This window comes from Phialemonium atrogriseum, assembly GCF_030411735.1.
Source record: "Phialemonium atrogriseum strain 8032-3 unplaced genomic scaffold QBC33scaffold_2, whole genome shotgun sequence".
NCBI classification, from domain to species: domain Eukaryota; kingdom Fungi; phylum Ascomycota; class Sordariomycetes; order Cephalothecales; family Cephalothecaceae; genus Phialemonium; species Phialemonium atrogriseum.
Window position 1 is genome coordinate 995,985 of NW_026848139.1, and position 22,475 is coordinate 1,018,459.

At 54.8% G+C, this 22,475-nt stretch overlaps 9 protein-coding genes across 9 annotated transcripts; 4 read left to right on the forward strand and 5 right to left on the reverse strand.

Annotated features, from left to right (window-relative positions):
• The first annotated feature begins 133 nt into the window (after positions 1-133).
• Positions 134-3,176, forward strand: QBC33DRAFT_158690 (uncharacterized protein). The gene has a single exon (XM_060422228.1). The coding sequence runs from the start codon at positions 448-450 to the stop codon at positions 3,022-3,024; it is 2,577 nt and encodes an 858-aa protein (XP_060287832.1). The 5' UTR covers positions 134-447; the 3' UTR covers positions 3,025-3,176.
• Positions 3,177-4,084: 908 nt separating this feature from the next.
• QBC33DRAFT_158717 (major facilitator superfamily domain-containing protein) lies at positions 4,085-6,416 on the reverse strand. The gene is made up of 4 exons (XM_060422229.1): positions 5,822-6,416; positions 5,473-5,736; positions 5,310-5,400; positions 4,085-5,234 (listed from the first exon to the last, which is right to left on the reverse strand). The coding sequence occupies exons 1-4, from the start codon at positions 6,023-6,025 to the stop codon at positions 4,102-4,104; spliced, it is 1,692 nt and encodes a 563-aa protein (XP_060287833.1). The 5' UTR covers positions 6,026-6,416; the 3' UTR covers positions 4,085-4,101.
• A 1,860-nt stretch (positions 6,417-8,276) lies between these two features.
• Positions 8,277-9,522, forward strand: QBC33DRAFT_592071 (uncharacterized protein; the record flags this gene model as incomplete). The annotated part of the gene is made up of 2 exons (XM_060431677.1): positions 8,277-8,361; positions 8,393-9,522. The coding sequence occupies 2 exons, from the start codon at positions 8,277-8,279 to the stop codon at positions 9,250-9,252; spliced, it is 945 nt and encodes a 314-aa protein (XP_060287834.1). The 3' UTR covers positions 9,253-9,522.
• Positions 9,523-9,663: 141 nt separating this feature from the next.
• On the reverse strand, positions 9,664-12,210 carry QBC33DRAFT_524217 (uncharacterized protein). Its single transcript, XM_060426717.1, has one exon. The coding sequence runs from the start codon at positions 11,987-11,989 to the stop codon at positions 10,007-10,009; it is 1,983 nt and encodes a 660-aa protein (XP_060287835.1). The 5' UTR covers positions 11,990-12,210; the 3' UTR covers positions 9,664-10,006.
• Positions 12,211-12,926: 716 nt separating this feature from the next.
• QBC33DRAFT_554784 (uncharacterized protein) lies at positions 12,927-14,614 on the forward strand (the record flags this gene model as incomplete). The annotated part of the gene is made up of 2 exons (XM_060429553.1): positions 12,927-13,944; positions 14,004-14,614. 2 exons carry the CDS (start codon positions 12,927-12,929, stop codon positions 14,612-14,614), a joined length of 1,629 nt encoding a protein of 542 aa, XP_060287836.1.
• A 186-nt stretch (positions 14,615-14,800) lies between these two features.
• Positions 14,801-16,220, reverse strand: QBC33DRAFT_565772 (Golgi apparatus membrane protein TVP15). The gene is made up of 6 exons (XM_060430427.1): positions 16,024-16,220; positions 15,865-15,936; positions 15,655-15,698; positions 15,563-15,577; positions 15,427-15,495; positions 14,801-15,326 (listed from the first exon to the last, which is right to left on the reverse strand). The coding sequence occupies exons 1-6, from the start codon at positions 16,041-16,043 to the stop codon at positions 15,154-15,156; spliced, it is 393 nt and encodes a 130-aa protein (XP_060287837.1). The 5' UTR covers positions 16,044-16,220; the 3' UTR covers positions 14,801-15,153.
• Positions 16,221-16,267: 47 nt separating this feature from the next.
• Positions 16,268-18,611, reverse strand: QBC33DRAFT_524221 (uncharacterized protein). The gene is made up of 3 exons (XM_060426718.1): positions 18,038-18,611; positions 17,437-17,987; positions 16,268-17,378 (listed from the first exon to the last, which is right to left on the reverse strand). Exons 1-3 carry the CDS (start codon positions 18,349-18,351, stop codon positions 16,609-16,611), a joined length of 1,635 nt encoding a protein of 544 aa, XP_060287838.1. The 5' UTR covers positions 18,352-18,611; the 3' UTR covers positions 16,268-16,608.
• Positions 18,612-20,318: 1,707 nt separating this feature from the next.
• QBC33DRAFT_554787 (putative bcp1-like protein) lies at positions 20,319-21,245 on the forward strand (the record flags this gene model as incomplete). Its single annotated transcript, XM_060429554.1, has 2 exons — positions 20,319-20,417; positions 20,475-21,245. 2 exons carry the CDS (start codon positions 20,319-20,321, stop codon positions 21,243-21,245), a joined length of 870 nt encoding a protein of 289 aa, XP_060287839.1.
• Positions 21,246-21,256: 11 nt separating this feature from the next.
• On the reverse strand, positions 21,257-22,325 carry QBC33DRAFT_158985 (chorismate mutase-like protein). The gene is made up of 2 exons (XM_060422231.1): positions 22,049-22,325; positions 21,257-21,991 (listed from the first exon to the last, which is right to left on the reverse strand). The coding sequence occupies exons 1-2, from the start codon at positions 22,117-22,119 to the stop codon at positions 21,268-21,270; spliced, it is 795 nt and encodes a 264-aa protein (XP_060287840.1). The 5' UTR covers positions 22,120-22,325; the 3' UTR covers positions 21,257-21,267.
• Positions 22,326-22,475: the final 150 nt, after the last annotated feature.

Genomic DNA, 22,475 nt, shown 5'->3' on the forward strand with positions numbered 1-22,475 from the left:
TTTCATTTCTAGCAAAGGGAGAATTGAATAGTTGCCGCCATCGTTTCGACTTTGACTACACACCGCCGTTTTAAACCTACTCTTCTCGCTCATTCCTCTGAGCATCTATCACCCGGCCGCGCTTGCTCAGGTATGACACAAATTAGGATATCCAAAATGACCTTTTTGCAGCCTGAACTCTGCGACTGACACTCTGTCGCCTAAGTTATCTTAGATTCGATTCCCCACAACACCACGAGGACTGCATCATTTCGTTTCGTTTTCGCACTACATGCCCGGCCTCTCACTCACTCGCTCGGCCCAACGCATCCCAACTCCCTGCGGACGTCAGCCCTAAATCAATCGACATGATGTGCTCAAGACAATCATCACCACCGAGCACGCCGTGTCACATCCACACATAACCTCTACAATCGACAAGACAAGACACACACCTGTCACTCTCCCATGGCGCTGTGGCCTTTCCGGCGCAAGAGCCGGAGGAGATGGGGCCGGGCCTCAACCTTCGCCGACGTCGAGGACGCGCGGGGGAGGAAGCCTGAGCAGAGTCTACCGCCCCGGAGTCAAACAGTTCCGGATGCGACCGCCGAACCCAATGTCGCGACTGGATCCTGGTCAAAGAGGAGAAATGGTACGGGGCCAAACAAGCTGCAAAGGCGAGCTCGGACCTACAGTTTCTCTCCTGGCCGGAATGATTCCATCCGTGTTGGTCGCAAGAGAAGCGCGAGGGGGAAACAAAAGATCGACCCGCCGGTTCCCTCTCTACCAGGGATCAATGTTGCCGGCAGCTCTGACCCTGGCAAAGGAGACGCTGCTGGTGGGAACGAAGGACATGGATGGCGCACCCTTGGCGAAGATGTCTTCGCACGCGTTCCAACTCTGCATAACAAGCGTGATAGTGAGCATCTAATGCCAAGGAAGCTGTCGAGCAAGAAGCGCCGCAAAAACGAGCACGATCGCGAGGCCGAGATCAAGGCGATGAGCAACTTTATGCCCCTCCGTCCCGCGGCCGACGACTGGACTGCGGGCAGGCCCATGAAGAAGGACAGCAAGAGAGCAAAAAAGGGACTTGGGCTCAGTTTCGGAGGTGCCGCCAAACAAGAATGGCACAGGCTGAATCGATCTTCCGATATCTCCTTGCCCACGGCGGAATCCATCCACTCTAGCCTGTCCACCGACTCGGAATACGTCTCTTACAAGGTATCGGCCCTCGAAGCTCTCGTGCCGAGACCAACATTACGCTATGCAGTTTATCCCAGATGGGGTCCGCCCGCTGGCGAGTCCGGGTCTGGCCCGATGAGGGTGCCCTCTCAACGGAGGAAGCTGTCGGAGAGAGTGCCGATCCCAGAAGCGACACTCAGGGCTCATAAACGTGTGGATGACCTTGCCGACGATCTCAGCGCTGGCGATCTGCGGGAGCTGATGGAACGCGATCAAAGGCGAAGGGAAAGGAAGCGGCAGAGAGATCAGGAAAGGATGGAAAGGAGGCTCGCGACGCGAGCCGAAAAGCAGAGAGCGAACGAGTCCACAACCGGAGAGGCTCCGCCAAATCTGGAGAGAGGCGTTCTCGGTCGGGAAGCAACCGGCTTAGGAATCAATCCACCATCAGCAGTGGTAACCTCATCTAGGCAGCGGCCACCAAAACAGTGGAGCACGCAGCCAGATCTTACCACCGGTGATGAGATGGACCAGGACTCACAACACCAACCACTCGATGCCTTCCACAGGACCACCAGTATGCCTCTCGAGACACCCCTCTCACCGCCGCAGCTCGGGGAGCCTGTGCCACCAGTCACCCAAAGCTCGAAAGCTAGGCGCTTCTTGCGCTCCAAGATGTCTCGCTCAAAATCACCGCCAGCAACGGAGGACAAGGTGGAAGCATCGGTGAACTCGAGGAAACGGTCTGGGAGCGGTGGTTCTAAAGGGCCGCTGTCGTGGTCTTCGATCTTCCGATGGGCCAACCGGAACAAACGAAGCTCTCAGGGTCCTTCCTCCTTCTCCAACACGTCGAGGGATTCGATGCAAACAAATCAGCTTCCAACGCCTGCGCCAAACTCAACAAATTCGGTGACTTATGCTCCACACCTAACATTAAGCAGGGGTGTTCCCAAGAGAACAACATCACGCTTCCGCGAAGATCTTCCTGAACTTCCCATGTCACCTCCCGCTTCTAGGAGGCAATCCCCCGAGGCGGATCCTATCCCCATGACTATCATGGAAGCGTCTCCTGCTGTCGAGAGTCAATCGGAAAACACGGCCTACGCATCGTTGCCGGCAACACAGAAGACCAGGCATGTCACCTCTAGATCGTCAGGCTACAGATCCATCGAAGGGACGGGACAGACGCCGTCGACGACTTCAAGGCCCGACGAGGCTGACCCGTCTCCCGAACCCCAGTCCATGTCCCTCGCATCCATAGATTCTGAGGGGTCTTGGCTTTCGGGCCGACTGGGAGCAAGGCGACGCTCCTCTGGGAACCCCGAGGCGATTTCCATCCGTGTTCAGCATCCCCAGCAAGAAGAGGGCAGTTCTAACAACAACTCGCCCTCATATGAGCACGACACTGCTGGCGAGGATATCTCTATCGTGGACGACGAGTACCTTTCTAGATTTGCGCGCTCAAGCCACGAACGGTCCGGTTGGAACCGCAAGTCTACCGGTGAGGCCCGTCCATCGAGTGACGAGGGTGAGGATGCTCGTTGGGGAGCAATCGACGAAGACCAATCCACTGTCGTCCGTGAGGATGCCCGCTGGGGTGCAGTCAACGAACTCGTGCCCACTGTCATCCATCCTGCCAATCGGATGAAGAGTCGCGAGGTCATCCTGAAGGACTCTGAAGTCGGCGACTTAGCTGGTGACGGCAACGACCCAGAAGAGGAAGGCTCGAGACTCCACAGGGCAACGAGCATCAATCTCGGCAAGGATCACGCGCGCAGCTTCAGTGCCGGCAGCGCAAAGTTGCTTCAACTGAGCCCTCGGTCTTCGGTCGATGATAGGAGGACGAATGCCGAACCAAAATCTTGAAAATATCAGGAGAGCTCGGTCTGACGAATTAAAACGAGCACGACGAATCAAGACATTGCGAGAGAATATGAGAAACGATCCATCCTCGAGAACCAACCACGCTCGTTTCAACTTTTCCTTTTTCTTTCCGTCGAATTTGGACAACCAAATCTAGGACCAACACTTCGGTTTCCACCGTTTCCTTTACTCAACACACCGACCAATATTCGCTCCTTTCAACAAGCTTTTCCTTTGATCAACCCACAAACATAAAAGAGAACAAAAAAAAAACTTGAAAAGGGAAAACAATTTCAGGTATCTCGAGATGGTTCGTTCGATTATCTTCTCTCGCTTCTTCATTCGATCAGCTCGGCCCCTTTGTGGGCAACTCCCTCGCCGCACTCACTCTCAAGGCTCAGAGAAGACATATGAAGCCTTGTACGATACGATGTTACGCCTCTTTTCTTTTCTTGGGGATGGCAGTCTTTTCTCCTTTCCTTGGCATTATACCCCTCAGGATACCCATACCGGGGATGTTTCGCATTATCTCATAGGAAGGGAAGCGATGGGACAGGAGTTGCGCCGGGGTTTGGGATAGTTCTTGGTTCACGGGATCGGAAATAATCCATCTACATCTAGACCTTCATGTATATCTTTTCTTAATTGGATTATGGGTTGCATTGGCCCTGTCTGCACTGCGTGCTGGGCACACTTGACCGGCCTCTCATCTCTTACCGAACGGTCTATCAGGCGGAGGCAGCATGTCGATAGACGAATAGGATACATTAGAGTATACGAAAGGGGCAGGCGAGGAGCCTGCGAATCGATCACAGATGTGTTCCTTTCAAGGAAAAAGCTCCTCGAAACCAGGTGGTGGTATCGATATTGAACCCACCTTGTTCCTGTCAGCTTACTGTGCGTGTAGCAAATAAATACCCTTCTACTAAGGATTTCGTGTTGCTGTGGCGCTGTGATGGAACCAGCTGACTGCTATTGACCTTTCACCTATCCGGTCTCCGGAGTCCAGACTTCCCCAGTTTAATCAGGTAACTTATATTATTATTATTATTATTATTATTATCAGCTATTTACGGCCGACTAGCCCTCACGCCCAACCATATCCCCCTCTTCCATAACCGCCTCTCCGCTGCCGCTCGGCCTCGTCGCGGCGGCCTGCTTGACGCCGGCGCTCCCGACAATGCCCGAGCCCCGGAACGCGATGCCGACGAGCAGCAGGGACGTGACCCCCAGGGCGAAGTGGAACCACGAGGCGGCCCTGAGGCCCAGCAGGGTGGCGTCGTCCCAGACCTCGAGGGGCCCCGCGCGCTCGATGGGCACGCCGCGCTCGCGGGCCATGACGGCCGTCTGGATGGCGGTGGCGATGGCGAGGCCGATGGAGCGGCCGACCTGGGCCATGGAGTTGACGAGGGCGCCGCCCAGGGCCTGGTCCTCCTGCGGGAGGGCCTGGCTGGTGAAGAGGGTCAGGCTCGGCCAGGTGGTGTCGGCGCCGAGGACGCTGAAGATCATGGCGGGCAGGCCGAAGGCGAAGTAGGTCGTGTGCGGGGGGATGGGGATGGCGAAGAGCAGGTTCGACAGGGAGACGCACAGGGTGCCGAAGAGGAGGATCATGTAGGCCGGGATGCGCGCGAGGACCTGCGACACGAGGGCGGCGGTGATGACGCCCGACACGCCCGTGGGGATGAAGCGGAGGGTCGTCTGCACGGTCGAGAGGCCCTGGTAGTCCTGGAAGAAGAAGGTGGCGTACACGAGGAAACCGTTGAAGCTGCTGAAGAAGACGCCCATGATAAGCATGGCCGCCGCGAACCGGCCGCTGCGGAAGATGGACACCTTCATGAGCGGCGCCCGCTTGCCGCCCTTCTCGAGGCGGCGCTGCCAGACGATGAACAGAGCCACCAGGACGAGCGAGACGACGATCAGGACGGGGATCCACGGCGTGCTCCAGCCGACGACGTTGCCCTCGGTAAGCGCGAAGAGAAGGGCGAAGAGTCCGAGCGTGATCAATGCTGCCCCGATCCAGTCAACCGAGGCCCTCGCTGTGACGCCTTCCTGGTGCAGAGTGTGCTTCGGCGGTGGGATGACGAAAATCGCGGCGACCGGGACGATTGCTGCTAGTATCGCTGTGACACCGAAGACCCATTTCCAGCTGGTGTATCCAGCAATAAAGCCGGCAAGGATATTTCCAAATATACTCCCAAGGGGCGCACCAGCAGCTTGAGATGTACAGTCAGTTATCAACAATCCCCAAGGGTATCCGCCCGGGCGGCGAGTGACTGAGCAGAACTTACCATAGACTGTAAACGCATAGTTCTTGGCCTTCCCCGGAGGGAAAGTCGTTCCCAAGATCCCGATAGCCGTGGGGACGTTGGCAGCCGCTCCCTATCACAAGTTAGCCAATTTGCCCATTGTACCTGGGGGGCTTCTCCTCGCCCGGCCTCGGTTTGTGCTTACCAGGCCCTGGAGGCCCCTGAACAGGTTGAAAGCGATCTCGTTGGGCAAGAAGGGGTTGATGGCGGTTGCCACAGCCACCCAGGCGGAGCCCCATATGAAGATCTTGCGTTTGCCGAAGATGTCGCCAATCCTGCCCCAGAACAAGAGGAAGCACCCAAACGTGAGGGTATACGACGAGATGATCCACTGGACTCTAGCCGAGGGAATATCCAAGTCTCTGCCTATTGTTGGCAAGATGATGACAACGGCTTGGATCCCGAGGGTCTATAACTGGATGTCAGTCCCCCTTCCAGACAGTGACTGGTTTTCCGGTCCGGTGAACATGACGGAAGTTTTGAGGTCAACTCACGTTCATGAAACTGGCCCCAGTAACCGTGGCTACCAGGGCGATACATCTTGCTTTAGAGAAGGGCAGCTGTGGCTTGTCCTCGTCTTGGTTCTGTTCATTATCCGTGGCTACCTCGCGGCTAGTCACCGACTCGTCCGAAGTCGGAGCCTGGGTGGCTACAACGGCTTTCTCGTCCGGGTAGCTGTCACCGGTCTTAGCAGCCATAGTCGTCACTGTATGTCCCCTGAGCAAGGACTTATCAATGCCAGCGACGCACAACCTTGGGACTATTCACAGCTCGCGATGCCCTTCTGGGAATTTGGAAGATTAGAATTATCCTTCCAAATAAAAAAAAATAAAAAGGCGGAATGGTCCAGACGGGTCCCGCCTATGCACCGATGTTGCAGGCGGACCCACTAGGCAGGCCAAGGAAGCCGGGAGTGGAGCAGCACAAGATCTTTCGGTAGAGCTCCGGGATGACAATGCCGGCGCCGGCTTATGTGTATGAATGGATATTCCCTACTGCGAGAGAAAGGGCAGGGTCCCGGGCTGACTGAGTCTGATTTTAATGCCGGCTTCAGAAAAGTGAAAAAAAACAATATTTATTTTTTGCAGATTCGACCAGTCGGCTTGGGATTAAGGCATTCTGGAGAAAATATCACATCTTGGGGAGAAACTTGGCGCCGGTATTGCCGTGCTATTCCAGGGTTGAGGGCTTTTGTTGACCCTTGGATTAATGTCACTTCCTCTTGACATGACGTCTTATTCTGTGTTGGGACAAGAAAACGCAACTTGACAGATAATTGTTCCAGTAGGCAATGGCAAACAGAAAATCATTTTCACTCTGTTTCATCTTACGTTGTCTTATTTTCATTCCCGAGTCTTGATTTTTGTTCCTCACCTATCCTTCCTTCCCCCCCTGTCAAACCCAATCCGTTTCCCATACCAAAGACTATTTGCAAGGTTTTAGAAGCTAAGTACTCGAGGTTCAAACAGGGGGAGAGGGAAGAGGAGAGTCTCACCCAAGCAAGGTCCAGCGCGGAAGCTGTTGGATCCCAATGTTTGCACTAAAGTGAAGTGGAATGGGGGACATGAGCCTTTGCTCTCAATCTCAGTCCCTCACAGTTTTGCTTAATTGGCAAAGAGAACCATCAGCACTAGAACATGAGGACTTGGGATGAAAATACGATACAATGAATAAGCCAAGACAATAGCCCCTACTATTCGCTGTTTCCAGATTCTACTTTAAAGAAGGGCTAGAAAGATTAACTCCCTTAATTACCTATCCTACAATGCCAATGCTGACATGTCCTTTGATTCTCGTCTAGGTAATGCTTTGAATGTATTCTAGTCAACCACTATACTTTGTTCCTGGAGAAGGGACTCGAATCACTCTAGTTTCTAGGATTTCAGTAAGTCTAAGCACATGGTTCAATAGTTGATTAATTACTTTACGAATGGGAAGAGTCTGGGACAGTGATGACCTGGGGAGCGCATTGGTAACTAGACAATGAGAAGCTTCCACTCTCCACAGAAGCTAAAATCTATCTATTCATCTTGTCGATGCATTTTACTCAAAAGCCATTGTATCAATGAGACAAGGCGATTCAATGGCGGCGGGGAGAGAGAGAAAATCAACCCTCGCATTCGCGTAACACATCACCCAGCAGATGCCACTTCTATTCACACAAACATCTTGAGGGTCCAGTTCGTCTTTTTTGCCTTGGGATTCTACTTCCCACTGTTTACTTCCAGTTCCTGCGGACGAGCCCTTTCTCTTAGAAAATATTCAATCACCAGAGGTTTCAAGCCCAACCTTTCACACTTCCTGAAAAGGTACAGGCTCTCAGAGGCATCAATCTCAGCTCACAATACCAATATATAAATGGCCATCTCATACTTTTACAGCCAACTTTCAGAACCAGCGGTTCAACGCACTCGATTTCCTGACACTTTCAAGATCATCCAGACCCCAGACTGACACTGTTGAAATGACCCGTCAGACCAGCCTTGGAGACTCCCAGGAGGGTTCCTCCCCATTGGGTTCCTCTCCGTTGGATTCCTCTGGATATTACCGGCCATTATTCAGTCCCGACCGAACCTCTGACGATTCCATCCCATCTCCTCCCACCAGTCCCGCGGAACGGGCAGTGACACCAAAGTCGTACGGAAAGACGATTGCAGGTTCCTCGATGGAACCCACCGCAACGAATACCCCGTCCTGCCCAACAGGACCGAGCAGAACTTTGTATGGCCCCGGTCGGCCATTACGGCAACCGTTGTCCCCGTGGAGTACCCCTTCCAAGCTGCCACAGTTGCCAATTTCCCACCACGCGCCCTCTGGCCATCTGAGAAGCACCTCACTTTCGAATTTCGGGGGGTCCTCCGGTGGATTCAGTGGTGTTCACCATAACTGGCGCAGTCCAACTACATGGGCAACCGCCGCAGATAGACCAAACAGCCATGACTCTCAGCGATGGCTAGCAAGCCGCCTCAACAATTTGTCCCTAGAACCATCTACGGCTCTGGACAGCCCAGGCCAGCAGCATCCGCGTCGTTTCGTCAGTCCTCCCCGCCGACAGATAGAACAAGGTCACCCGAGCTTCGACACGGCGTCGACCGGCGAGAGCCCGCGCGTATTCCGACCCATGGAGTCGAAGCTATCGCAGAGGAACCCCGCCTCCCAGCAACACCGCGGCCCGTTCCCGCCGCAGCACGAGGCCTGGGCCCGCATGATCGCGGGCTTCTCGCCCAACTACTGCGGCAACATCAGCCTGTCGCGGAACCGCTCGGCCGACATACCGGAGCACCAGAACTGCTCCCTCTTCATCCTCAACCTGCCGGCCGACATCACGACCCGCGAGCTCCTCGCCAACATCCGCAACGCCGGCCGCGTCTACGCCACGCACATCAACGCCCCCGAGCCCGACAAGGGCCACGGCACCTGCGCCGCCAAGGTCATCTTCTTCGAGCGGCCGGCCGCCGAGCACCTGTTTGACCAGTGCCGCGGCGCCGGCGGGTTCGCCATGGCCGGGCGGGCGGAGCGCGGGCGTGTCATCTGGAACCGCATCCGCACGGCCGAGCAGGGGGGGCCCCGGCACCAGACGCGGGTGCTGCAGATCGCGGGGCCAGCCGGCGTCGTCAACGAGCCCTTCCTGACGGCCTACTTCCAGTCCAAGCTCGACTTCCAGGTCGACGAGGTCCTCGACGTCGGCGGCGCCGCCGAGCGCAGGGTCGTCGAGTACCGCTTCGGGTCGTTCCGCTGCCAGGCCGAGGCGGCGCGCATGGCCCTCGCCCGCGAGTGGAGCGAGCACGACGTCAAGGTCTGGTTCGGCCCAGACCCTTGCGACATTGACTTGCCCCCCGTCGGACAGTTCTCCCTGCCTCCTCCTGGCTCTTCCGAGGGCTCGGCTACTCGTACGGAAAGGCTGGCCCAGATTGAGGAGGAATGATGCAGGAAAGATGATGTGGGGAAGAGGGGTGAGAAGGCGTTCGGCATCTGTCAGTGGTTTTGCAGCGCCCACCTATGGCTGGGACGGGCATAGCGATGGGAAACTCGGAAGGCGTTGAGCTGGCATTGGGGCCCCTGATTCGATTGGATATTTGGATATTTGGATATTTGGACCCGGTAATTACATTGTATGTTGGGCAAATGGTCCCGGGCTGGCCCACGAGGACAGTCTTTGTTGGAGGAGTTGAGTTTGATTTAATTGGGATTTTCAAGATACCTGTACACCACCTACTCAATTGACCAAATTCCCGCCCACTAATTTGCACCTCACAATCCTAAAATGTGTGGAGGGGCACTTGAGCCGTCGAGATGGTTGTGAATCGAGTTAGGCTACACGGAACTCAAGGATTTACTCAGACATTGTATTGGGTATCTATGAAGGTTCCGACGAAGTGCCAATGCCTCCCTTCCTTCTGTACCCTGCTTCCCATGCTCTCCCCTATTTTTCGTGGACAGTATTCTACAGGCGACCATGAACTATCGTCGTTCATGGAAAGTGAGGCACCTAAGCGTACTCAAATGCAGAAATCGGGCCATGTGCGGCCCGTCGAACTGAGCATGTGCGAAAACAAATCCAACACAGGTCGTCAACCAGAGCGCCGAAACAGGTAACAGAAAAACACACAAAGCCCCAATATCGGCAGCCTAGATCGGACTCATTTCGAGCCGCGTAACTGCCGATCAGATACATCAGATCAGTATCGAGAGCCTCTATGGTCATCTCGACCACGTCTGTCAGATCGACCACCGAAGGTTGGAAGAGGGGCGCCATCCAAGCGAGAGCGAGGGCCCACATCATCCCTACGCGAGCCGCCGCCGCCTCCTCCGCCAAAATACCGGTCGCTACCGGGGCGTGGTCGGAAAGGGGGTGGGCCGCCGGGTGGCGGGCCCCGAGGAGGACCACGAGGAGGACCACCAAAAGCAGCCCCGCCACGTCGGCGTCGATCGCGTTCCCGATGGGGCGGGCGGATGCCGATGAAGACTTCCTTGCCGCGGTCCACAAATGAGGTCTCGTCTTCGAATGTGTAGCGGTTGATCTCGTCCTCTCGTCCCATGTCGCGGTTGCGCTCGGTCGAGCAGTAGGAGCGCATGTTGCCCAGGCGCCGCCTGGCGAGGTCTTCCGGCGCCGCTCTGTAGTGGAGTGACGGCATGGCTCGTGTGGCTTTCCACCCTTCTCCCAGAGTAGCCGGTACCTGCCCTCGGTTGGGTCCCGTTCGTCCACCGGCCCCTCGAGGACCAAGAGGAGCGCCTTCGATGCCAATGTTGCTTCGGGATGGGCCTGTAGGGATGAAGCCAGCTACAGGCGGAGGCGGGGGTCTTGCAGTCTGTCTAGCAGAATCCGCCCCAACTTCTTCCAGCTTAGCTACCATGTTTCCCTCATCGTCTGGCTCATAAAGAACTTCCCAGCGGTTCAGATTCCCTCGGCCATCCTTGTCCGACTGCTCCCTCTCAGCCCACTCGACTACTTTTTCTGCTGGGATGAAGTCAACCCAGAGTGGTTTCCTATTCCGCTCGTCGGGCCAAATGGTATCATGGAGGGCCGAGCGAACTCGAGCTGCCGCAGAGACACTACTGAGGCTGACATATGCGTGAGTTCGGATCTGGTCGAGGTAAAATTCGTGGATGACACTAGGGTCAGAGCGGCTGCCAGGAGGAGTCGCGAGTTGGACAAGGTGCTCCTGGACCATGGCGGATCGGAGAGGGCGCATGAAGTTCTTGATGTAGAGAGCTGAAGTAGCAGGGTGGATTGCAGGGACAACTGCCTTTTCGTCCAAGCCAGAAGAGGAGTTGACGGCGCCGTAGCCAGTGACATTGTCATCCGCAGTATCATGATCCACTGGGTGATGGAGGTCGCGAGGAGACTGGGATGCATCGGCGATATTCTGGGTCTTGAGAGCCTCAGTCTCGTCAACATCCATGTCCACATCTGGTCTAGCATGTTCAGCTGCATGGGGCGGTTGCTGCTCAATGCCCTGCTCAATGGCCTCCACAGATTTGACTTCTGCAAACGAGGGCTGCTCATCGAGCTGCTCCTTGGTGAGTGGAAGAACCTTGGGTTCTTCAGGTGCAACGCCATTTGCTTGAGCTAGCCCATCAGTTTCAGCCATGTGTGTATCCTCGTCGTCCCGGCGCACACGCTTCCGAACATCCTCCTCTGCAGATAGGGGTGGGCTCCGTGATCGCCGCTTTCTTGCCCGTGTATCCTTGACCACTTCACTAGGTGCAGGCGGGGTGTCGACATAACTGGGCTCTTTCTCCACATTTTTTGTGCTGGTCGTGACGACCTGCTGGGATGGGGTGGTAGCTTCGACAATGGGCGTCGATTCCTCTGGGGGGATTTGGGTGGAAGACGCGACATCGGGCTTCTGTGGGGAAGTTGGGGGTGGGATTGCCTTTTCAGGCTGCTCAATCTCTGCAGATGGTTGTCGAGTGCTGTCAGAGTCGGTCTTGGGCTTTAGTTCTGAGACGGAGTCTGGCACAGCTGCCTCTTCCACAGTTGTCTCTTCTTCGCCACCTGGTGCCTCTTCAATGCCTGCATCATCTTTATTTTCCTCTTCAGCATCGGCACTAGCAAGACGCTCGACAATATCTGCCTTCTTGCCAGTCTGGGGAAGACCACGCCTCTTCAGTTCAGCCCGCAGTTCGACAACAGTAAGCTTGCTCCAGTCGGTTGCCATGGTGAGGCAACGTGACAGGGGATGTGAGAATAAGCTAAACGGGAATCGAGATGCTCATGGCTTAGCAGTATGTGGATCAAGGAGTACAGAAAAGAGTAGGCCGGGTGTCAAACAAGGTCGAGAATTGAGGGAAGGGTCGGCGCGTGGATTCTGCACTGATCTTGGGTGGTTGATAGTGTGGAGGAAATATATTCGCAATTCGTCGTGTGTGTCGTGGTAGTGTAATCGTCACGGGTAGAAAAATTGGGCGCGTCACAGAGTCTGGAAGTCAAGGGCACAGTGCGGCGCGTGTTGTTAAGGCTGTGCATCTGAGCCAATGATGTTTGCACTAATAAGGTTGCATAATTGCCTAAGGCAAACATCATCATTTCAACAAGGGGCCTGGTAATCCGTACCAAGGTACATCTTATTATCCCAACTTTACTGCAGCATGCAGTCAGGTACCTACACATCCTTGCGATGCTTCATATTAAGTGCCGATTGCGTCCAGGGTATTGATTCTGCCAAGCTCTGATTGGACAGGCATTGCTGCAAGTGCAGGTTCCTGGGATGACAAAACCCCCAAAATGGCGGGGCTGGTCATTGAGTGTCCAGCCTCTTTGAGCCGAATGCGTCACTGAAATTTGATGAGGGGATCCCAGGCACATCAGCAAATTATCAGCCCAGCCTTTCAACATCAATAGGATTGACCTTCCTCGACCCAACACATAGTAAATAATGAATCGGAAGAGGAGGCGATCAAAGACGGCCTCGATCTGCTTCGCTCGTCCGCTCTTTCAAAGCTAGATGCCATGACATTCTCGACCCCTCGACCCATCTTCTAGTAGCCGACTCTTATTGAGGGCTGCCTCCCGTCTTCCGACTTCATTCCTACATCAGATTCATGTCAGATTCAACTCTTCGCACATCTCCTGAACCTGAGACTCTACGCGACATTATGGTCATCCGACAGCCTCCCCACTACACAAGCGGAAGGTTCTCCGCCCACAATCTCTCCCCCGAGGCCCTAGACGTGGACAACCAACATGACGCAGAAACGCGCCGAGGAAGATCACCTACGCCGAGGCCAAATACCCCTCCTGAGCCCTCGTCCGCTTCCACCGTGTTCCCAGCATCTTGCTCAGCTCCGGCTTCGGTCATCTTAGGAGACCATACCCACCTAACAATACCTTCCCTCGACGACGAGGACGAGTGCGGTATCGTCAGGAGCATAGCCATTCTGAATCCTTTCAAGACGACGTTTGGGGGCCAGCATGCGCTCCTGAACGACCACTGTGCCATGGATATACTATTGGAAGGAGATAAGGCAGCCACCACCCTTTCAAGGACAGATCTGCCTAACGGTGCAGACTCCCGGCCATTCCCGGATGCGCTCTCCGTTCAGGGCTTGAACGAGCTAGGATTTGGCAGTTATTTGGCGGGCCCGGATGTCGTCCCCGTCAGCCATGCAAATGGGCTAGAGGTTGACAAGAAACCATCGACATTCGAGGTGCTACCCGAGCAAGGGGCTGGCCAGGGGCTGCAAACTATTGACGATGCATCGACTACTGAGGTGGGAAAGGAGGGGGTTGCTGAAGAGGAGTCGCCTGCTGGGGAGGACTCGCCTGCTGAAGAGGACTCGCCTGCCGGAGACAAGGGTGGTAGCGGCGATCCATTTCAGGATGATTTGGATCCCGACATGGACGACGAGACGAACAGTGACTGGGACACCCACGAACAAGTCGAGAAGCACCTGGAGGATTACAATGAGTTCAAAAGCGCAATCAAGGGCCACGAAAAATGGACCGACGCACAGGCTCATCTGCATAAACTCATTGCACTGCGCGGGTCGTGGCCGATGCTGAGGAGAGACTGGACCTTCAACTTTAGGACGCGGAATATTTACCCCTGGGTCTATGCTCCAGAAGGGAGCCGCAAGAAGGTGGCCATCAACGCAAGATCGGACGAGTTCCGAGGTGAGCTTATTTTCCTCGATTGGACTTGAGATGAACCATGCTGACCACCTCTCTCATAGCCGCAAAATCTCTCGAAGCTTTATTCGACCTGTCGGCGCTTATATGCAGCTATCGTCAAATCAGAATGGAGGCTCGAATCGGGCCTGTTCTCACCAAAGCTCTCGAGAGGCATATCGACTGGGCCATGCACGACGCGGGGGTATCAAAGCGGATATACATCCCCACCCTCCAGGTCTACGAGTTCGATCCGGCAGCCTACGACATGGAGAGCGGCGACGAGTTTGGCTCCGACTCGGAGCTCGATTCGGACCCCATCTCGGACGAGGTCGAGAAGAGGCTCCGGAGATTGGCCGCCAAACACAGGCTGGATCTCGTCCTGCCCGGGCGTATACACCTGCCGGAGGCGGAGTGGGAATACCGGTCGCCGCCGCCCCTCCTGTTCGCCTTCGTCGTCGTGCAGCACATGGTGATGATCATCAACCTGGATTCTTCGCATCCCGAAAACGAGATCATCGTCTTCGTGGAGATCAACATGTCTGAGGCGGACCAGTGGCTCTGGAACGCCTTGGCTGTCACCCTTCCGGTCCAGGTGGCGAGAGATGCACTCTGGGCTATCAAAGACACATTGCCCGAAGTGGAGATGATGGAAGTGGACGACCCTGATATATGAAGTTTAAACTTTGTCATGATTGGCGTTCGTTGTTGTGTTGTTGGAAGTTTTTTATAGATACCCCTCCCTGCCTCACACCTATTCCCTTGATGATTCGGACGATGTACGGTCAAATTCGGATACCCACGATGAGCTAGGACTTGAGAACGATTGCAATGGTTAATGTACTTCATGCAGTCACAATATTTAGTAGCAATGGCGTATATTTGAAGCATTATAACGGACGCATTACGAGCAAGAATATGAGCTAAATCGTACTATGGCATCCATATCGTACATGGACGATCGAGCCACCACTCGGTGGTCCATTGTGCCTCCGACCGATTCGTTGAACGTACAGCGTATATAAGATCTCTTGGAATCTCACCCTCCTCGGTTCCCGAGACCCCAGTCTCCGATCCCCTTCCCCACCCCACAACACCTCAACCGCCCCCCCTGTTATCATAATTCACCAGATGTAACAAATGCTTGTCGACACGAGGAACGAACAAGATGCGACTTGAGAAGCCACGGAGGTCGCCGAAGCTCCCTCGCCCCGTCTAGACCTGTTCGGCGCCCCAGCCGGCGTCCGCCTCGCGCATGTTTGCCGGGGGCTCGACGGAGGGGATGAACTCGAGGATGACGTACGCCACGCCGACGATGCCGACGATCGAGCCGGCGATCACGCGCAGCACGTTGTCGTGGAGGAGGATGGACCCGACGAAGATGTAGACTGCGGTTCGAAAGGCGTCAGTCAGTCACGTCAAACCAATTCCCAGCACACGGCAGAGAAGGCGGGATATGATCACAGAACCGGTAAGGGGTTCACGTACAGATACCGCGTCCGATGAAGGAGAAGAGGAAGGAGGCGTGGCGAGACACCTGCGGAGGGATTTGGAACTCTGTCGGCCTTTGTTAGGATTCGGCTGCGCGAAAGGAAGCAGCGGCTGGCTGTAGATCTTGACATACCAAGAAGACCAGTAGCTGTAGAGAGAACATATTTCATTAGCCAACAAAGCACAGACGATGATGTGGAAAGCCTCGGAAACGGGGCGACTCACCAAGTCCAAAGATGATGACATAGCATCCAACCACGACAGATTGGCTATTGCGCAGGTTCCAATTAGCTCCGTAGTTCTTCGCCGAGTGTTGTCACAATCGGGCGACACCCAAGAGGTGTGAATCCAACGGTCAGGAAGGGCAACGGGGAGGAATCCCCTCCTTCGTCTTTGAAGGCGGCTGGACGAGGGCGGGAGCAACACGGTACGTACAATCTTAGCGGGAAGAACTGGGAGATGCCTCCCAGTACCATAATGACCGCAACCACAAGGTTGACGATCCGGCTAGAGTGAACAGCCACGAGTTAGTCCAATTCGTGTCATTTCGGGGCGAGCGCGTTGGAAAGCTCCAGTGCTATCCGGCCAACGTACAAGCTGTCGGAGAAGTCCATTTTTGCTGGTTGGGGGGTGGTGATTGGAAACAAAGCTGGTCTGGTCAGGCGCCGACTTGACGTTTGTTCTTCAAATACTAAAACACTTGGGGGAGCTTGCGTGGAGGACTAGGCAGATGAATTCTCTGCAGTGGCACCAAGGGTACGTGGAGGGTGATGAAGCAACCGAAGCATTTGCCTAGACTGACGCAGCTGGTATCGCTTCCAATGCAAGTAAACATGGATTAGAGCATTTGACCCACACCTCCTATTCTTCTATAGGACTAAGCAAAAGTATGCATTTAACCAAGGTATTTACAGACTTCGACGAAGCAACTAATAAATGTGAACCCCTTTTTCCACTGCGCCATTCCTTTCTCATGCCAATCGTTATCATGGTCTTGGTTGACGCCGGCAGCCCTAGAGCGAACTGCATTCTGGACCCAAACACATACGCCTCGGATGCAACCCAGCGGGTTCCCAGTAAACCCAGAGACATCCAGAGACCTGACAGATGCCATCGCACTTAAAACTCCTGCTCCAATAAACCCGGCAGTTACCCCGATCTAGAGCCATGATAGACCCTTCACATCCCAAGTTCAGCTAGTTCCCTTTCCTTTGCGGCGAGCATCTCCCTCATACTCTCCGCTTCCCGTTGCAGCGCCATCCTTCGTCCGGCTTTCACCTTGTCACTCTCGTTGCCGGCGTCGTACGAGCTGCTCTGCGGGCTCGGAATACCACTGGACGTCCCGCCGGAAGTCCGCATGGGCCGGAGCCGGTTTTCTGATGTATCGTCCGAGGCGGAACGGGTAGCAGCGGAATTCAATATCGATTTAATGGAGGACAGACGTTTCGAGTTGTCGGCATCAGGAGGGGTTGGAAACTCCATATCGGTTGAAGAGAACGATCGTTTCCGTGGCGGTGAGAGGAATGATGCTGGGGATAATGAGGACTTTCGATCGGTCGGAATACCGATTGATTGGAGGGGGGCCAATCGGTTCTCGTTTGTCAAGGACTCGGGTAGGTATTTCGGTTGGCTTGTAGGTGATGAGTGATACTGCGTCAGGTCTCCCGAATGTAACGGCGAAGACTGCCTGTTCTGTCGAAGCACAGCTTCGGGCACAAGGGTCAGCGGCGGCCCTGGCCGTCCCTTTGAGCCGAGATTAACGGATCCATCCGGGTTCATGGAACCCCTCTCCGTCGGAGTATCGGCGCCCGGCGATGGCGAGTCTGCGGGTTCCGTCGAGGCGCCCTCGGCAGCCTCCTGAGATGCCGGTATGACTCTTTTCCTCCGCTTGATTACCGATTTCTTCATCGTCACGGGCCTGTGGGCCCCGTGGAGCTTGTAGTAGAGGCCTGCACTCAGGTCAGAAGGGACTTTCTCTGGAGTCTGCTCTAGAAAGGGGGAGCTCACCGCATGCGTTGCAGATGGTGTGACCAGCCTCATCTCTGCGCCATAAAGGGGTGATAGTAGTCCCACAGTTCTGACAAGCAATGACTACTGTTGTATTCTGGCCCTGGATGTGAAGGGCGCCAATGTCGATTGGCGTAGGCGCTTCCGCTCCGCTGTCTGGTTGGACCTTCACCGGGGATGGGCCGTTGCAGTTCTTGAGCACACCAAAGCTAGCGCTTTTGGATACCCTATTGTTGTATGCTGGACAGCCGTTGCAACCTTCGGCCCCTCCCGTTCCGTTACACCGGCCGCCGCCCGGGCATGTCCCGGTCGGCGTCTGGTCTGCCGCAACATACGTTGCACCCGGTGATTTCGGTAGAAGCTGAGCATTGGACTTTGGTGACAACTTCTCGGGGGTGCGGCGTACGTTACTTGCGAGAACGTTTGGAGGCCGTTTCAGGTTGGTTGGTCGAGCGGTATTTCTCGCCTTAAGATATAGTCCACAAGCGTTGCAAATGGTCGCTCCTTGTGGTGATCTCCGCCAAAGAGGAGTGCGAGTTGTACCGCAGTTACTAGACACATGGTCAGATAGTGGAAACTTCAAAAGTCGTACTAAACGCACCTGCAGATCTGTCCGGTGTGGCTGGAGGATGGCTCAGGAGCCACTTGACCAGTCATGTCTTCATCTAATTGGGATCCCCCAGGCCCCGCGTTGCTTGAAGGGCTACCGGGGCCGGTTTCGGACAGGCTCGGCGATCTCGAGGCACCAGACACGGACCAGGCATCACTCCCCGACTGGGGCAGTTGGGTCCTCGGGCCTTGAGAGGTATCGGCGTGATCTCTTGACGGTACCGGTCGGGATGGTAGTGCGGTCCTGAACAAGGTGGCGTCTTCCCTCTGCTGCGCTGAGGGATGCATCATTTCGGACAACGCCATTCCCAGCAACCACCAATAGACCTTACGAAGGAGTAAAGCAACGATGCCGATGCCGCGAACGCTCCAGTTTCCTGAAAGGGGGAAGAGGGGATCAGGTGGTTAAAGCGCTGCCAAGTCTAGTTGAACTTTGGCCCGTCGCCAGAACGCACGTGCAAGTGTCGGACTCGAGTCAAGGCTGTGTGATCAGGGAAGAGTGGTAGTGGATGTTGTGAGCAGTAAGTAGTGTCAGATGGGGGGTCGAGGTGTCTCGTTGAAGCGCAAGAGGGCTTGAAGACGAGAAAGAGGTGAGTGGCATAGAGAGGGCCTGAGAGAATCCCAGATAACCACGAGTAGTACGTCGTGCCGTGTGAGGGGACTCCACTTTTCTGCAGTCAGGTAATCTGATCCGAGTAAGGTAAGACCCAAGATTAGGAGACCGTTTCGTTCCCAACGAAAATAAGAGACTGTAAGATTGCCGTCCAGGATGGCGAAGCGGATGGGGTGGCTGAGTGATGCAGGAGGGATCTGGCAAATAGCATAAAGGTGTCTTCCCCCATCATGAGGCGACCCCGGAACCTGGTGGACATGACAGTTTCCGATGCGAAGTGCCCATTTGGCGGGCCGATGAGCGGACCAATCAGCAGCGTCGTAAAAGTAATACACGATCCTGTGTGTGTTAGCGCGGTCAAGACGTCGTAGGTGACGACGGATTTGATTCGGCCAAGAACCTAGTCTTATTTTCCACCGCCCAGGTTCCATCAACAAGGCAGGTACCTAGGTACCTACTTGTTGATCCCCGCCGCCATGAAATGGTCAGGGGAAGCAGAAATAATCACCGACTCCGAACACAATACCTACTACATAAGCCCAAAGGCCACCCTTGGCGCCACTCGCGACAATGCACCTACGCGTACGTAGCGTAGGTGCAGTACTTCGTAATGTTTGCCTGGGCAGCTTAGGAACACAGTGCTGTTGTAACCGGTTCGACCAGGGCCAGAGTCATGCAACTTCGTGGAAAGTGTTTCGTCGTTTATTAGTGTCTCCTCGGTCCATCGTCTTATCTCTTGTCGTGCGCCGTCCCCCTCAGCCAGCTGTACTCCCATCTACTGCAGGCAATCCTTGTGTTCTCCCTCTCGGACTCGGTGGAACACGAGTGGCTCGAGGAAGGCGTGCTCAGCCACCTCGGCTGATAAGTAGATCTCATCTCCCGTCTCTAGTCGAGCGAAACATGCCGCCAAGCATTTTTATCAATCCCATCAGTTGTCTGGGCTCGAGCGTTGAGTGGTCGGCTTATCTTTCCGAAAGTTCCATGTCTGGCCTGGCCACATCAGGGGCTAGGTACTCCGTATCCTCCTTGCAGCTTCTCGAATTCCGCTTCTCGGAAGGCGGTGGAGCTTCGCAGCCGGGTTAGACGTTGCCAGGCCGAAAGGCACAAGTGGCACGATCGTAGAGACACCAAACTTGGATATTAATAGCTCCAAGCAATGATTCCTATGACGCTTGGACGAGAATTATGTTTCTGACTGAAGACTTTGTAATCACAGAGTCGCACCTCTCCCGCTGACGATGTTAGCCGCCAGCCAGTAATTCGGGGCTGCAACTTGGCATAGAGAATAATGGGTGTGTATGGATCTGTTGGGCAGGAATTTGAGAACACACTCCCACACAAGGCATTGAAAGGGTCAAGAACAGGGAGCTTGCGAGGCAGGCAAAGCGGCTGAGGTTGTTGAAATCATATATTTCTTTTTCTACTTTCGTCGCCGGAATATGAGGGTTAGGGTTATCGCGGACATCCTGCCTCCCGAATAGGTTTAGTGAGGGGCAGGAAATTTCTGAGAGGCTTCATGGCAGTTCAGACTCGGTGGATTTGGAATGCTGAGCCAACCTTCATATCCAGCGAGACGGGCACGAAGAACATCTCAATCCAGCTCTCAGAGTTTCCAAGGGCATCTCTATTTCAGTACAAGGTGCTCCACGTTTCCCAAAAGATGGCGAAGAAAAGAGCTAGAGAAGCCGACGGCCTCCAAGATGCGGCCGTCGACTCCAACGTTGATAAGATGGATGAGGATGACAGCTCTGATGATGATGTGGGTGCACTTAGCCTTACCTGGCAATCTTTGTCCAGAAATCTAATACCATGCCAGGATTTCGATATTGTCAATGTCGACTTCGAGTGGTTCAATTTTGATCCCGATATCGACTTCCATGGTGTCAAGACTCTTCTAAGACAGCTCTTTGATGTTGATTCCCAACTCCTCGACCTGTCCGGTCTCACCGACTTGATAGTCGAGCAACGCACCATCGGATCGACGGTCAAGGTCGACGACAAAGCCAGCGACGCTTACGCCTTCTTGACTGCTCTCAATCTTGCTGAACATGCTGAAAAGAAGCCCGTAGCCGAGCTTCTTCTGTATTTGGCAGAGAAGGCCAAGTCAAACGACGCTCTCTCACCAGTGTCGGATCTTCTCGCCTCGAGGGCCCACGTCGGCCTCATCCTTTCCGAGAGGTTGATAAACATGCCGTCGGAGATAGCGCCGCCAATGTACTCCATGCTCGCCGATGAGGTCGAGGCTGCCGTTGAAGACAAGGAGCCCTACGAATTCTCACACTACTTGATAGTCTCCAAAACCTATAATGAGGTCGCATCGAATCTGGACCAGAGCGAAAGGAAGAAGAAGAAGGCCAAGGACGAGTCACCGCTGTTCTACTTCCATCCCGAAGACGAGGTGCTCCAGAAACATGCAGTCGCTTATGGCGGCTTCCAGTATAGCAAAGATGAAGAGTCCGTGGCCGACAGCAAAAGGGCGTTCCAGGAGATGGGGGTAAAGTCAAGTGGATTCATGATTCTGATTGAGGCTGGCAAGTTCAGGGTCGCAGTGAAGGCCATTGGCGACTACATGAGCCCCTCGGCCTGATCTCTCCGATCGGGTCTCAAGGCTATTCTAGCCGTTGCATCAGATACTCGACCTCGACTTCCTTAGTCAAGGGAATGACAAAGTCTCTGTACATGGATACGACGGCTTCCACGTTTATCTTGGCCTGATCACCAGCATCCACCCCAAAGGACGGGTCGGTGCCGTATGTTTGTGCCTTAAGCTTGAGCCTCTCCAGCACGGTCTTTTCGACGGCCGCGTTCGTGATCGCCTCGCCGATCCCATCCCGATCACCAGCCTTGATCAACCTGGTGAATTTCTCCGTTTCCGACAGAAATTTCGACTCGGCCACGAACTTGCCAAAGTGTATCCTCCTTGACAAGGCCTGTAGGCATGCGATATCACATGTTGCCGACGATCCATAGTTCTCCTGCGAGACCCCACGATCCCCCCTGCCACCAAAATCCGGGCAGACTGCCGGGAGGAACTGCTGCGTATAGAACTTCTTGATCTTGTCGTTGACGTTGACGGTGTTCTTGTGGAGGATCCTGGGGTAATCCAGGGGATCTAATATAGGCTTTTGAAGTTGCTCGAGGAAGAACGGATACTCGTCCGGCGACTCGTAGCGTCGAATGAGAGATTGCAGCTTTTCCTGCTCCAGGAGGTACCAGTCCATGAAACTAAGGTCGCTGTTTGGGATTGGCACGGCGCCAGGAATGTAGATGTTCTCGTTCAGCGGGAATTGGACGCGCTCGATCAGATGGAAGGTGATGGTATCCTCCAGCCGACTATTGACTCCTGGTGAGCTGAAGGTTGGCGAACGAGCCTGCAGAAGCCAGACTCACATCAGTTGGTATCGGATGCGCGAGAGATCCAGCGCCTTAGACGCATCGGACAGGTCGATGAGTGAATCCATCTTGAACGGCTCTGGAGGTTGGGGGGGATTTCCTTGTGAGGAACAGGTTGTCAATCGTATCGTTCCGGTATCGTTCCAATCCTGGTGCCAAAGCCCGAATTGGGGGGTGGGGTTCAAATGTTCTCAGCTTTTGCTTTGGCAGGAGCTATGACCCGGGCAACATGGGTACCTATGAGGCGGCCAATCCAGAACCCTGCTTGCCCTTTCTTGGTGCCGCAGCCTCACAAGGTTTGCGCCACAACCTCACTCGTAGCCGCAACCATTGCCGCGTCCAAATAATCAGATAACTTCAACCTACTGAGCATCCCACCCATGGGCCCACCGCGGTTTACGAGACCAAACACCGAGACTGTATA